We start from the raw sequence: 15,726 nt of genomic DNA, 5'->3' as shown, positions 1-15,726 counted from the left end.
CTGCTGAGCCACCCGGCTGGGGTGGAGTGACAGGACGAGTGCATAGCCTCTGCCTGCTCTCTGGTATATGGACTTGATTTGAGGATAAACAAACCTCCCTCTTCAGTCCTGGCACCGCAGGTCCAAATCCATTTCATATGAATTCAAATCCATTCTGTCTGAGTCAGCCTGGCAGACTTCACTGTCTGTTCTCCACCAGCTGTCAGAAAACAATCTGCCCTGCAGAATCAAGCCCAGCTGACTGTTCACTGTGCAAGGTTTGTAGGCTCTGCGAAGCCTGACATATCACATGTGCTCATGTCCTACCTCCGTCGTTGTCTTTCCCATCGCCGCATGCCGTCTCCATGGAAGTATCGCAGCCCACTCCTCTCCAGCCCAGCTGGCAGACACAGTGCCAACCGTTCATGTCCAGAGTGCATCTGCCGTTGCCGTTACACAAGCCAGGACATCCCTCTGCAAGGCAAACAGCCACACATTCAAATGAACTGGAAAGATAAAGCAATGCAGCCTGGAGAGGGGCTAATTAAACAGCTTTTTCTCTTCGCCTTCAGTTTATTTCTCCACTCCCACTCGGTGTCTTCCCACCTGGAGTGAACCGTCCCAGTTCCATATCAGGATGGTGGTGACCACTCAGTGGGCTGCTATCTCCCAGGAGGTCCTCACAGCACGGCCTCACTAATAGGACTGAGGGAATGGTGAGCTTCAGGGAGGCAATGAGATTTTCCTGCTTCATTGGTTGTAAAAACCACCCTGCCCTCTGAGTTTCTCAAAGCCTTTGCTTTGTAAGACCAAGATTTGGGGCTACCTAAATTGCATGTGGGGTTAAAGTTCCTAACACCCAGTGGGATAAAGCAGCTGGCTTTCAGCAATACTGAGACCTCAGACTGGTAAGCAGTCAAAGCTGGCTGGAAAGGGAAGGTAATTCCTATGTTAGAAAATATTTGGAGAACACCCAGTTCCTCTACTGTAGTCACTTTGGGTGGGATTAATCTCATCCGGTTACAACTCATCTATAATGGAGATACCTTCAACTCTCTCTGCAGTCAGCAGAGAAAAACTGTCCCATGGCATAAATCCCCTCGTGTGTGTTAGATGCCCGTACTGGTGAGCTGAAGCACGCTCTGGAAACACACATTTCTCCCCACTGACTAGAGAGGGAGCCCAGCACAGAGGCAGGCGTTTCTTTTATAGGCGATAAAACTTAGGCAGGATGAACACCAAGCTCCCAGTCCGCTCACTAGGGTTTGATTTTCTCATCTGATGACCTCTTGCTGAGATTTCTCTCCCTTCCCCCCCCCCCAAGAAAATAGCAGAGTAATTTCCACAGTAAGCAGCGGTACAAGGGAGGCTGCTTAGCTTGTATAGTTCTGGGGACTTTTTACCTGCAGAGCTCAGAAATCTTTACTGAGAAGCAGTCAGAAATGTAAGCCACATTTTACAGCTTAGAAAACTGAAGTACAAGGGACTGAAGTGACTGTCAAGGTCACTCAGCAGGACTGATTATACCAGGAACACAATTCAGTCTTCTTGAGCCCTGTTTTAAGGCCCTCTCTATTTATACGTGTGTTGTGCAATCCTACCACATAGTCCGAGTTTCTTCAGGCCCTCAGCTTTGCAAGACAGGTTTGTTCGTGAAACGGTGCAAACAACACAGACTTATCCTGTCCTAAAGGGTTAGAACATGGTGGCGAAGAGGTGTGTGTCATTGCAACCTCTGGTTGACTGCATGATGCATGAGGGTCTGCCCAAGAAAGTGCTGAGACAGCATGTAGAGCACACCACGCCATCATGTGTACTGTGCTGGGGAAATGTCGTTCAGAAATGCCTTTTAACTAAAGAATTGTTTCATGGTGAAATTAACATCTTTTCTAGGATTGTTTTTCTAACAAGTGACAGATTTACAGGGACCAAATGGAAAGAGAAACAAAGGTGGTAAGGAAAAGTCCTTTAAAAGGATCTTAAATACATTTTCCATTTACAAACAAATTTGGTGTATTTCAGTCTTTTAAAGCATGTATTCAGGGTGGGGGGGAGCATCCAACGAGTGTGTGTATGTGTGAGCATGCTTGTGTGTGTGTGTATTTTGGTATTTATACACTATATTAGTATTTATATACCACAGAAGAGCTATTTATAGGCAAGACTACCTGAAATTCTCCATTTTAATACCCTACCTTCCGTTACTTACAATTGTGTCAAACCTTTAACCATTTAATCTGATTTTTTTTCCAATGCTAGAGCTAATTTGTTTGTTTGTTCCCTTTACTTACTTTCAGTACAAGCTGAAAGCATTCAGCTCTTTTGGAGAATGAGAGAGGAAGAAGTGTGCTACTTGTTAAAATAACCTGCTAATATTACTTAGCTAGGTAGGTAATCCCACTTTGGAGTAGATACATTGAGTTTGGATGGGACCATCCTGATGGTAGACATATGACTGTTTTTCCCTCCTTATAAATCTGCCTAAATTTGTCTAGATGAAAAACCTCTGAAGAAATCTCACTTTATGTGTCTTCTGCATGGCTCCATTAGAGCTTGGCTGGTGCATCACCATTGAGCACACTCCATGTTTTTACTGCTTGGACTCTTTATAACCCATCCTAAAAAGTTATTTTCTACCCTGCAGTTGCAGAGGATGAGCAGGAAACTCCTTGCAAAGGTGTAGTGGTGTAGACCTGGACAGGAGTGCAGTGAGAACCAAAAAGAGTTGAGTGATGAGAAGCTGAAGACACCACTGTAAAAGGATGAGAGAAGAAGGGTTGGAGACCACTAGATTTTTAACCCAACAAGTAGCATTTAATTCCTGGAGCAGACTCTTATTTTCTGCAATGGGAAGGAGATAGGTTTTAGAACTTTTGCTGGGAGCCAAAGACAAAAAGTCGTCTGGATTTGGTTCCAAGCCATGTAGGAACAGGTCCAAATCCTGGAAACGGTTTAAGTTAGGACTGTGAGGTTTCACATGATGAAAATTCAGAGGGAAAAGAGGGATTTCATTTTATTGTTTTTGTTTCAATTATATTTTGCATTTTATAATCTTTGGAACAAAGATCTCAAAAGCAAAGATCTAACTTTATTAGACAGAAAAGATACTGTACTGATTGATCACTTGCTCTGAGACTGACAAAAGCAAATGATCTTCAGATGTCTCACATGAGGAGTGTCCAGCAAGTCTAAGTAAAAACTAATGTAACTGTAAAAATTAGGAGCTCATATGGAGCTGCATGTGCTCTACTCTCCTAGGCTTAGGAAAGGGGGAATTTGGAGTGGCAGAAAATGGCTGATATAATTAGGATGGGAGCACCTTCTGCATCTGAGGAAAAGAGAAGAGCTTGATTTGTCTACTCTAGCACAGCAAAGGCTGAAAAGACTATGATTGTTTTCCACAAATGCATGAAACAGATAAACAGTGAGAAGGGAAAACAGCTATTTAAGCTAAAGAGAATAATGCTGGCATAACAACAAATGGACATAAACCAAGCATGAATAAATCCTGGCTGGAAATTAGAAAAAAAAAAAAATCATTTGCCAGGATCAAAGGAATAAAGTTTTGGTGTAGCCTCCCAGTAGGAGTATTAAGGAGAAGAAGCCTCACTGATCTATCCATAGCGCTTGGTAAATTTATATAAGGTTTTACACAATGTGGTTGCCCTTGACAGCAGAAGACTGGACTCTTAACTGATGAGACCCCTTTCAGTCGTATGTCTTTGAATTTTGTGTGCAATTCATTGTCTATATGAAATGTGTTTGAGACTATCTGAATGGACTTCCATCATTTCCTCTGAATCTTTTTGATCTGGACCCACAGAAACTAAGTCAAGCATCTCAGAAGGCAGACAGATAGAGGAAAAGCATTAGTCAGGAGACAAGAGACAGAAGAGAGAGAGAATCTCATGAGATTATGCCTTCCCAAAGTGTCTGTTCCTCTTCCTTGACTATTAAGGGAACCCAGCATGACTAGCTGAGTTATAAACATCTATGCTGTAGATATCTAAAGTGGGATAACTCCCACCTGTAATGTCAAACTCCATCATTTTGGCATCTTTCAAGTCTAGAAAGCAAATGTACCCCCTCCCATCAAGAAGAGAGTAATCTCTGGTTCCTAATGGGTAAATCTCTTCCAAGGAGTCAGAGAGAACTGTTTCCTAATGACACAAATTCTTCCTCATAGATCCATGAACATAAAAGTTTTCAGATATTAACCATTATGCTACAAGGTACAGCAAAGTATCTGTGCTGTGAGGATTAAATTGTACCTCTCCTGTGTCATGGGTTTGGTAGGAAAGCAGACACTTTTCAGAAGTAATGAGAAAGGAAACCATTAATAGAAAACAACAAAATTAAACAGCAGCTTTCAGAAGACTCGTAGCTTCAGAAAGTTAGAAGTCAACATGGATGTGTAGGCCAATGTATCTAGGAGAATGGACCCGTAAATACTACTATTTCTAAACTGGTTCACTGCATAAAGTCTTGGCCATCACTAACACTACAGAGATAGGAACGTACAGTATTCCCCATTCCACAAGCGGTGCACTTCAAAGCACTTGATGAAAAGACGATACAAATAAACTTTACCTCTTCCTTTCCCCCATGCTGGGGAATAAAGCAAAAGATCACCTTGTCTCCAAAGTGCTTCTGAATATCAACACAGCAGGATGGCTTAATCCTCACAGATTTACACCACCATAATCTTGCAGCTCTGATTTCTCATAGCTAGAGTCACTAATGATCCATTATTCCTGTTTGTGTTTGTTAACAGTATTTGGGTGACTAAGAGAATTAATTATATAAATAAGGCTGGGGGGGGGGGGGCGGGCAGGAAACCTTTTATGTGAGTTTCCAACTGAAGCACATGAAAGCACTGCTGAAAGATGATGATACTGTGGGACATTACAGAGAGACAGTACAGACCAGGGAAGCAATATAAAAAGTGGACTAATTTTAAACTAGACAAGAAAAAAGTATCAGAGTCAATGGAGACTGTCACCAGAGTAAGAAATTACCCTTTAAGATTGTTGGTAAAATAATCTGCTCTTAATGATCTGTACAGTTAAGGCCTTCTCTAATTAGTCCAATTATAAACAATGTTCAATGGGATTTTTCTTCAAGCCAAGCCTCATTGCCACTTGAAATTGGACTTAAAAGATAAGGCTATCATCTTTCCTCCACTGTCAGTAGGAAAGCACTGATGGATGTTCTAGCAAGTCCTGATAGACAGTGGTTGAGCTCTGAAACAAGTAGGACATGGCTGAATGAAACAGGTGAGGATGCAAACACCTGGAGCTTGAGAGAACAAGAATCAGTAAGTGACCTGCAGAAGTTCTGTAGGACTGAAGGGGAGGAGCAAAGCATCAGCTGATCCCTGCAAATTACGAGAAACCTGGTAAAGTGTCCTGAAAAACACTCAACTCTTAAACTACCACCATGATATTTTGTGATGGTGGGAATCCAGAAACCCTTAGTCAGATGCGTCCTGTAAAATGAAGATTAAAAAGTTACTTGCCAGAGCTCCTACTGCTTAAAACTGTACAAATGAGGGAATTGGCTGTGGTCAGACCTTGGGTTCTCCCTACTTCTCAGACTTCAGGAGCAGCCCAAAGAAGTCACTTTGCAGCCATCCCTGAATTCAAATGTTGTTCAGCATCTTTACATTTCAGGCTAGCTGTTTATATGCCTCACTACAGTGTTAATGTGTTTATTTTTTAAGAGCAAGTATTGATAACCAACAACAGAAGTTAATGACGTTGATGTACCATCAGCTCCAATGGTATTTTGGATGAAGAAGCTCTCTCTAAAATCAGCAACTCTTTAATAGTAGGCACCTCTTTTCATTTTAAGCATTACCAGTGTTAATTAGGCCTTAGTTTAGAAGACTCCACTCCAATTCTAGTTAGAGCTGCTTGGTTTAACCTATTTGCTATTGAAACTTGCCCTCCAATTTAGAAACAATTCTGCATCTTCTCTGACTTACTGGTTTATTGTAAAGCTGTAGGAAAGATTCAGCAGTAAATTAGGCTCACCCTTGATGAGACAGGATTACTGGGAAGGGATTTCAACCAGAAAGATGTTAATAATTAAGAAAGCCAAAAGGGCATGAGTAATTTAGTTTTGAAAAATGCACACCATGGAGTTAGCCAAGTAAAAAACATGCACTTTTAATGTTTCAGCTATTGCTAATCTTTCCAAAAGAGGCCATGCATGGTAAGAGACAATCTTTTATTCTTAGTATGTTGCTTAACCTGTTACCCACTGAAATACTCAATATAATGTGTTTTTATTCTTGGGCATAAAGGTGAGTCAAAAGGCTATCCAGAGGAAAAATGACAGCTACAGAAGACTTAGTAAAAAAAAAAAATGGGCAACTGAATGGGAAAATCAGTACTGAAGGTCCCTGGACCCAAGCTCTGCAGGTTGATTTCTCATCTTTTCTATCCCCTTGGTGCTTATCTGCTACGTTCTGATCCAACCTTCTCCAATACATGTTGAGATGAAAAGGAGGAGTCCTGGGGTTTTGAAATGCAAAACACTGAGATGTGGAACATTAACAGGAGGTTCTGATCACACTCCCTACTGATGGCCCATATCTTCCTCTAAGGATGCCACCACTATTACTTCATAAGGACACCACAAGTGACCCTTTTTCCTTGATCTAAGAAGGAGAATATACTTTTTTCTCCTAATTTAAATAAAGTCAAGTCTGTTTTACTGACTCTAAGTAATCAGAGAAAACTAGCTACCACTGAACAATCCACTGATCTATAAACAGGGGTCCAAGGACAGCTACCAGTTGCTGCATTACACTGAAGATGAAAGTCTCCTTATTTAAACTGTGGACACTTCCTTATCATTATTATTTGTTTGTCTGTTCAAAGTTTTTCCCTGTTTGCCATTGTAACTGAACCTGCCTTTAAGCCTCAATGGAAACAAGAGAGAAACATTAGATTGTAAATTCATCCAGAGCAGTAAAGTCAGTAGGGCAACCATGTTTCTTGTCACAGCACAAGAGCCCTATATGGCAGAGACTTCATTTTAACTGTTCACCAGACAAATATTTTGGCATATCTGTCCTTCTTCATCAGCCTCTCACAGATGCTATTTCTGAATGCTCACAACCTGAAAAGGAGGGTAATGCTATGGAAGAAACTGATTTGTTCAACCTGATTTTTTGGTTTGTTTAACCAGCAAACATATGATGCTGCATGGTGTCAGCACTGTGTTGCTGTTAGTGTCAAATCAGCCATGCAGAAAGATATTTGTGTCCAACTCAATCATATTTATTGTCAGATTGTTGTATTTAACTAGATGTGTGCTATTTCAATATTTTTAGAAAGCTAAGTGCATTGTGGAACTGTGTATTTCTATTTAAAAGTCCTAAATTAATTTAGCTCATTGCTCTGATTAATAAACAAGTGAGATTTTTTTAAGATAGCAGATTATCTCTATTCTGTAACAGTTCGATTCCTTTTCTTCTTCGTTGAAGAAAGACCTGGGTCCTAGACTTGCTTTACATTTACAAATAGGAACATAGGGTTGGATTTTGTTGTAGTGTACATTAATGCAACGTCACTAATTTCAATAGATTTTGCGGATTTATACAACCAGAGGCTTTGAGGTCATAACAATTTTGTATTAAGAAAAAAATAATAATATATCATTACTCAAAGTTCTCAGGTAAGACTTTGCAGTCATGGATCAAAAACATGAAGACTCCACACAGAAAGTACACTCACCTGCTTGTTACAAAATGGATCACAGACATTTAAATAAAACACATCACTGTACAGGGCTCCTGCTGTATTCACAGACACTTTTGTTTCCTCCTGACTTGCCTTACCTGGGTAGGAGGTGTGAGGATGAGACATGATTTGGAGGGGAGGGCAGGGACAAAGGGACAGGTAGGAACACTGATACGATGTTAACACAGGGTCACAGCACTTACGAAGGTATTTCCTACCTAAATGACTGGAAAGTTCACCCTTCCAGACATTAGGGAGCACTTTGGTGACGATGAGGAAGAGATGCAACCTCAACACAGCATGTTCATGGTGCATTTTTTTAAAAGAAACACAAAGACAATAGGAAAAATAGGAAGGAAGAGCATACCTTTCACTACCTTATCCAGATAGTGAGCTTGGGAGATAAAAGACAGGACATTTAAGGTAGGATTGAATAAGTGCATTGCGGCTTACTACGAGACTGTGCAGGTGCTAGAAAGGCAAAGGAGAGTTTGCTGTGATAGGAAAATAAAAACCTTGATTATGAGGAGAGAAAAAAGAAGAAGGGTGGAGCACAGCCCTCCTCAGTCAAAGAGCTCAAGAAGGCTGTGTTTAGGCACCCAGTCATCTTTGCTCATTAAGATCAGGAAGAGAAACAGGAAAGTTTAATATATATATTTATGTGTTTATATATATATAGGTATATATATGTATAAATATATATATACGTCAGAATATTGTAATGCTCTGCTCATTTGCAACAGTCTACCTCTGTTTTACTGATTGCTTTTCTTTTCATCAGGAAAACCAGTCGTTTGAAAGTGCTCACCTCACCTGATTGTCTTATACTTTTCCGCACAAAGAGGCACAGTTCTGTGACCTTACCAGACTGGGAGAGGCTTTTCCCTGGATCTTCTTAATGGTAATACATTGCATTTATACAGCATCCTCTAGCCCCAGATCAAATTACTTTACAAATATTAAATTAACCTCACAGCAGCTCTACCAGATAGGTAAGTATTAATATACTCATTCCAAGGAGGGCTAAAGAAAAAAAAGGAAAGTTATAGATCTAAGTGGGAGCAGTCATGTGCCCAATTCCCATGGAACATTAATTTGGAGAATCACCTTCTAATTGATTTCCTGGGGTCAAATAGAAAGTTGGTGGCAAAGACACAAGCAGAAGCCAGGAGTCCTGCCTCGGAGGGCCCTTGCGCATGCCAGCAGGCGGCACTCTCTGTCCTAACAGCAGCTGGTCTTTATTAATAAATAAGAGGCTCTCTGTCTTGCATTTCTCTCTTTCATTACCTGCTTAAACGTTATTTCCCTTGTGTTCTTGTCTGCTCCCTGCAATCTCTCTCTCAGTTGTGTCCTGGTACCCTTTTGAAGAGGTTTTTGTTTCAGGTTCGTTCACACAGACTGCCCACCTGGGAGGTCACAGCCCTTGCAGGAATTATTTTTCCATCCTGTGAATCTAGTGGATCCATCAAAGCACTACTGTAAGTAGGCGGAGAGGGCTGGGAGGATCAGAGCTAAGCTAGTGTGGCATAGTTATGAGGCTTGGGAATGAGATTAACTAATCACCCCGGTGTAGTGGTAGCCATGCGGGAAGCACAGCATCACCATCCGCTTGGACGGTGGCTGAAGCCTGGGAACGTGTCTCTTGGATTTTGACATCCAGAGCAGCCCAACCTGTAAATTCAGGCAGCAGCCATTGTGCAGATGATGGCAGTGGAGGCAGTTGCCAATGCCAACCATATGCCAGTTATGTGCCAATGTTTTCTTGTAATTTGAAAAACAATGGAGGCCTTCTATGGGAATATTCCATGGTAGCATGAATCTTTCTTCTCTAAACCTGTACAGTCTCATTCCTGTGCTATACTTCTGGCATTAAAATATCATCTTATTATCTACAGACACTCCTCTGGAAACCCTGTGGGCATGTGGGACATGCTGAGGCACTATGTAGGGGCTCAGAAGAAAAGCTACTTTTCTAAGGTGTCCTCTGCACCCAAAGGCACCGCACTCAGCTCCATGTTACCACCCCTCTGCTGGAAGCCACTGTCTCTCCAGATCTGCTATGAGGGGAGCTCATGTGAGCATTTTTCAGACTGAAAGCCCTCTCATTTTACCACCCTGAGCTAACTTGGTTTGTTTGGTCTGAAACACGTTGGGAAGGATAACATGAGCATTTCTCTTGGCTCAGAGGGAGGGAGGGAGAGAAGAGAGAAGTGAGAGATGCTAAGGGCAGGCCTTCGGGTAGGACTTCTTCCCCAGCACACTCTCCTTCTTCTTTTTGCAAATATTCTTCTTCCCTTTATCTTCCCCATGGAGTGAAGTGGACAGAGCCTCAGTGAAATCACTAGAGTTAAACTGAGATCACACAAATTTGAAGGAGAGGAGAAAGTAGCCCTTCATTGCTGAACCAATGATGGCACAAGAAGTTTATGCCACAGGGGCAGGGAAAAAGCCTGTCTTTGAAGTTCATCTGTGCTTAATATTTACTGTCAAATACGCTGCCAAACTACTTAAGGCCAGATTACCTTCAGCTTGATGCAAAATCATGTCGGAACAAAGCAGCAAGCACATATTTTCCACTGACTGCTATAACCATGGCCGCCTGTTGCCCAAAGGTACCCTTCTCAACCAGGCAGGGTGGGTGCCAGAGGGTCAAACGCAGCTCAGCTTCTGCTGCGGATATGCCTGAGCGCTGCAGAGAGCTGACTATCTGCTCTGTTGGGCTGAGGGTAGCAAGAACCTTCTCCAGACACTGGTGGGCTTATTGTATGCTGGGCTGCATACGGACAGAGCCGCTTTGTGGATTTAAATGGCACAAGTGATGTGTTAGAAAGCTGGGGAAAAGAGACCAGGATCCACCTGTAATGTGCCTTGTCTGGATTCCAGCTGCTCCAGCAGAAACTCAGAGGCACTGATTACAACCCCAGCTATTCAGAACATGTGTGATTATTTATGCAAGAAGGCTGATGAAAGGCAAACTTAAAGGGGTAGGTTTCTCAAAAATCAGAGTTTTGCTAAGTAAAACAAAAACCAGTCTGATGGTGCCATAAGCAGAAGCCCGTGTGGGACGGGCTGTCTGCCTGTCTGTCTAGGCACTTGTTATTGCATACATCACCAGTGCATGCCAGGACCAGATTTTCAAAAGGAGTTAAGCATGTAGCTTTTGTAGAGATCAATGGGAATTAGGCACTGAGGTGCTTTGAAAATCCTGCTAGGTAGATCATTGTGTGTTTGGAGAGCGAACTGCTGGTCCCTCAGCACTCTAGAGACCCTGTAGTATTCAGGTGCAGCAACTGAACTTCAAATGATGGCTTTGGTCTTGTGTCCAGGCTGTTCAAGGATGATGAACATCCCAACTCCACCACACAGGGAAGCCCTCTCTGCCATTATTTTTCTAAATAACCCTAATATGAATCAAAGGATTAAGGCTTGTTGCTAGTAAAATCTCATACAGAGAGATTCACATATCACATACAATCTCAGTGCAAGGCCCACATAGGAAGAGTGAAGTCTCCTTTTGCATCTCTGAGGTGGGATGCACAGCACCTGGGGCACTATCCAGGCCATATCATCAACTGTATTAAATTTGAGGCCAGGCTGTTACAGCCCTGGGAAATTCCTGAAGCTGTTTATTAAACCCAGGAAATTTTCTGTGGTGCCACCTGTGTATCAGTCCCATAGAGCAGCCTACCACAGAGCTGAGCTGTAATTTGGCCTTGCAGAGCCCACAGTAAGAGGGTTTATTTCACCTTTAAACTCAATGCTCCTAAAACCCACCATGCTCCCTGGATGTGGTTTGGGCCAGAATAGAAGAAAGTTGAATTCTTGCAATGTTTCTAACTGGGGACAAATTTGGAATATGCTGGAAAGCTCATCATTGGAGTCTTGCATTGTGGCGGTTGTCACATTTTTTTTTTTCCTTTAAGAAATCAGAGTAAATCGATTGAACCATTCTGCTGGGTTTCAGGATTCCTGCAGTTATATAATCAACTTTCTGTTCTATTCTTTTCCTGGATGCGCTAAGTTTGCTGAATTAGGACGATGAATGCAAGCTTCTGCATCAATTTCCTGGTTGGGAATTAACTGGGGTTCCTCTAATGAAAACTCTGAATGTGAGCAATCAAGCTGGTATATTTGGTAACACGACTCTTTGTATGAGCAAACAAAATTAATCCACTGGGATCAGAGTTCCCTTGAACACCGTAAGAAGGAGCCTCCTATGACCTACAAAACAAAAGGGTTTCTTACTCTCAAACATGCTCAACAGGAAATGGAAGAAGTGTCCTTTACTTGTATTGCCCATTTCTACCATGTTACCTGCACACATGGCAATTATTAAAGCATCACTTCAGCAATGGGGTTTTATGCTTGTCAGTGCTAAAGCAAACCGGGCCATGACACAGACATATACGGAATTACTGTCAACAGAACAAGTTGCCATGCAGGGAAATTACACAAGGACAAGGGGAATGCTTTCCACATACTTAATGTAATTCCAAGTCAATGTCCTTTCATCTGTGCCAATATAACTAGCTTATTACTCCTGCTAAAGCTATTCAATTTTCTTGGATATTTATGACTTTGCCAAATCTCCTTTACATTCTACACATTTATCAATGAAATATTCTGTAGGAAATACGGTTTATAGCTTCAGAGGCATGAGACTATGTACAAATTTGTTGCTAAATCACCATGCAAGAAGATGAGGCGGGAGGCGGGGGGGGAAGTGAAAAGAAACAGAATTGCTCCAGCACTCTAAGTATTAAAGAATGATTCCTAAACCAAGACAGCACTGCAATAGGAAGGTAGCACCACACAAAACGAAAGCGTGCACCAGTAAAATCTCGATGCTGACTGCATTGCGGTGCTGGCCTTTCCCATGATAACACAGACTCTTTATACTTAAGAGTGAGGAATACTACAAATAATGGGGTAAATTTAATTACCATGAAAGATAAAAGCTTGTTGTTTGAAAAGAGTCTGGGCGTATCAGCTGTGTGGAGAAATATCATATAAGGAACTAGTGGCATTTTGGTTTTGCAGCAGAACTAATAAAATGGCACTGAGGGTATGAATCAGGCTTTTTTTGTGCATAAATGACTTTCATATAAAATTTTCATATAATTTTATATGAAATTTCATATAAAATTTCAATTAAATTTCATATAAAATTTCCTGTCCCCTGGATCTGGGGCCTTTTGCTGAACATTTTTTTTTTCTTTTAAAACCCTTTCATGAATCTGTGTTGCTTTCCAAATCAAAGTACTTGAACATAAGGCTATAAAATAGTATTATAGAAACACAGGATTCCAATTAACACAGAACTGCTCTCTCTTCATTTTAAAGTCATTTAAGAGAGGGGGTTTTTTAAATCCCTTCCTCATGAAAAGAAGTGAAAGCTGCTAGGGACATAGAAAAGAAAGTAGAATGTAATGTCTAATGAGACAGAGGAAGTTTTAAGAGCTAGATATTTTTCATTAGGGGATGCATGTGGAGACCATAATGTGGTAGGGTGACATTAGCATAAATAAATGATAAGTAGAATTGAGCCACAAATATGGTTTGTACCATTACCCTAATGCTGGAATTAAAATATTGTGACCAGGCTTCATTTCCTGTCTGTCTTCGTGTGTGCAAACTTACCCGGTGTTCAAGCAAAAAAAGTGATGTCTACGTATAACTAAGTTGATAATCCACATGGATAGCTATGCTGACATTTGCCCAGGTATTGCTAGTGGTTAATTTTGATGTAGTGTGATTTATATGTATCATGGCATAATGAAAGCAACATAGAGGTAAATTTTCTTATCTTTAAAAGAAGCTAATTGAAACAAAATGACTGGAGGAGAATTCTCACTCTGGAACAACTCTTCTAAAGTCACCTGATTTTTTTCAGGTCCACACAGGCATTATTGAGAGCAGAAATGGATTCATTAATTTATTTTTCATTAATGTATAACAAATGGTATCTGGGGAGTTTTAATGCTACTGATTTTACAGCATGATTACGGAATGGGGACTAAAGTGGTTGAATGCACGACAGTCAGAAAAAAGGAAGAAGGGAAAACGCATCAAGGAGTTAAGTGAGATGAAGGAGGAAGGTAAAGCCAAGCCAGTTCATTAATGATGCTGCAAATTGCTTAATGTGAGAACTGCACCTCTTTGCATGATTTTGGCATATTGGTGGCACTTTATTAATAATAATAATAGACATGACACCGAGAGTTTAAGATAAGCACCAGGTGCGTGAAGAATACAGAACCAAAGAAAGAGGGAAATGAAATGGTTAGAAAGGTAGAAAAGGTTAGAAAGCAGAGCAGACAAGGGATAAGCAAGGCAGAGTTAAATACCAGCCAGAAGTCATCTGACTGCAGTTTCCTCTTTTATACTGGCAAGCAAAGTGGCAGTGCAAATAATGGAGCAAATAAAAGGAAAGAAAACTTTAAATCAGACGCATGTTTCTGAAAATGCTGTCGCCATAGTAGAGAGAACTCTTGGAGGCCACAGAAAGACCTTTTGAGAGAGGCAAAGTGGGATGTTTTTAAAAGCATCTAGCTGACATTTGACGGCTTGTCTCTATGAGATCAAACACCACATAGGTGTACTTCACGCCTGATAATAAAAAATATATATAGCCACGTCATCAACAAATGAAAGGACATTTTGTCTTGTTCCCACATGAAAATGTATGATGTCAGAACTTGAAATCCAAGAACAAAGGTGCTCATGCTACACTGTCACACATATTCCATTAAGCATGCGCCTTTTCTCCTCCCTGATCATCAATTATTCTTTTAAAAGTAGTCGGTTTTTCTTTCTCCCTACCGATAGTGCAGTGCTCTCCGTTCCAGCCCGGGCTGCATTCACACTTGCCATCCCGGCATGTCCCGTGCTCATTGCAGCGTGGGTGACACGCTCGCTGATCACAGGCTGTGCCCATCCATCCCTCCTCGCAGCGGCAGGTGCCTCCGACACAAATGCCATGTCCTCCGCAGTCCGCTGCACAAATCTCTGTGGGAGAGGAGAGAAGAGAGAGGAGGGGATATGGGTGGAGAGAAGGGAGAGGGGGAAAATCCAGAGTGTTATTGTTAAGAAAAGCAGCCACACTTCACTACCTCGCCTTACAGGGCAATGAAAGGAATTCCTGGAGCTCATAACACTAATCCTTCCTGACAATAAGAAACTAGTAAGTATATTACAAAAAAGAGACGGACATGGATTGCAGAGGTCTGCTGTGATTGATCCTCCTATTTGCTTTCTAATTCTCTTGCACTCTTTGAGCTTTTGTGATCACCAAATCCAAAGGGGAAGGCTCTTCCAATAAGCAGAACAAAAGTCACATTTAATTAAAATCTGGTTAAGTGTGGAAACAATGTGCTGATAAACTACTGATGCCAAAGTTAAGTGCTGGCAAAGCCTGTTTATGGCTTGTTAACCCACAGTTCTGGGGATGGGATTCATTAAAACCCTTCTTCTCTCTTTAAAATTAATACAGAATATTTCTATTTCTACCAAGTCTGCACACCTGCTATGTCTCTGTTCTCCTATCACCCCATTAAAAATCCCCTCTCAAGCATTCGGAGGTACCACCTTGCTCTTTTTGCGAGCTACATGCACTGGAGTTGATAGGACGGTGCTTGTTGCCAAGTCCTATCGGAGTTAATGGAAGCATGGAGTCACAGCTGGGCATTTCGGTACTTACCTCCAAAAAAGAGAAGAGCTAAAGGACCTTGGCTTTTCAGAGGTGCTGGCCTTCCCACCCTCCATGAGCCCCAGTAGGCATGAGGACACAGGTATGCATAATATTTTGGCCCAGCACAAGGCTTTTGGCTAAAACCTGGCAGACCCTTGGCATGAATTTGGGAGACTTCATGTTTTCATCTGCACTGTATTTGTCTGGAAAAATTGAGACTTGCTGGAGAAGTGGTGTACCTTGGTGCAGGTACCCACGAGTCAGCTGTTAAAATGCCTGTTACCACCATTACTATACAGGATTGAT

At 41.6% G+C, this 15,726-nt stretch overlaps 1 protein-coding gene across 1 annotated transcript in view; it reads right to left on the bottom strand.

The window, feature by feature from the left end:
• The window catches only part of TENM4 (teneurin transmembrane protein 4), a 514,257-nt gene that overhangs the window by 111,510 nt on the left and 387,021 nt on the right, over positions 1 to 15,726 (bottom strand). Inside the window, exons 14-15 of the mRNA XM_072850823.1 lie at positions 14,553 to 14,738; positions 307 to 453 (exon numbers count right to left, since the gene is read on the bottom strand). Of these exons, the coding sequence (XP_072706924.1) occupies positions 307 to 453; positions 14,553 to 14,738 (333 nt within the window). The remainder of the gene's footprint in view (positions 1 to 306; positions 454 to 14,552; positions 14,739 to 15,726) is intronic.

The sequence above is a fragment of the Ciconia boyciana genome, chromosome 1 (assembly GCF_034638445.1).
Source record: "Ciconia boyciana chromosome 1, ASM3463844v1, whole genome shotgun sequence".
In the NCBI taxonomy this organism is placed as follows: domain Eukaryota; kingdom Metazoa; phylum Chordata; class Aves; order Ciconiiformes; family Ciconiidae; genus Ciconia; species Ciconia boyciana.
The sequence above is the reverse complement of the archived record's forward strand: the minus strand, read 5'-3'. Positions and strand labels throughout refer to the sequence as shown.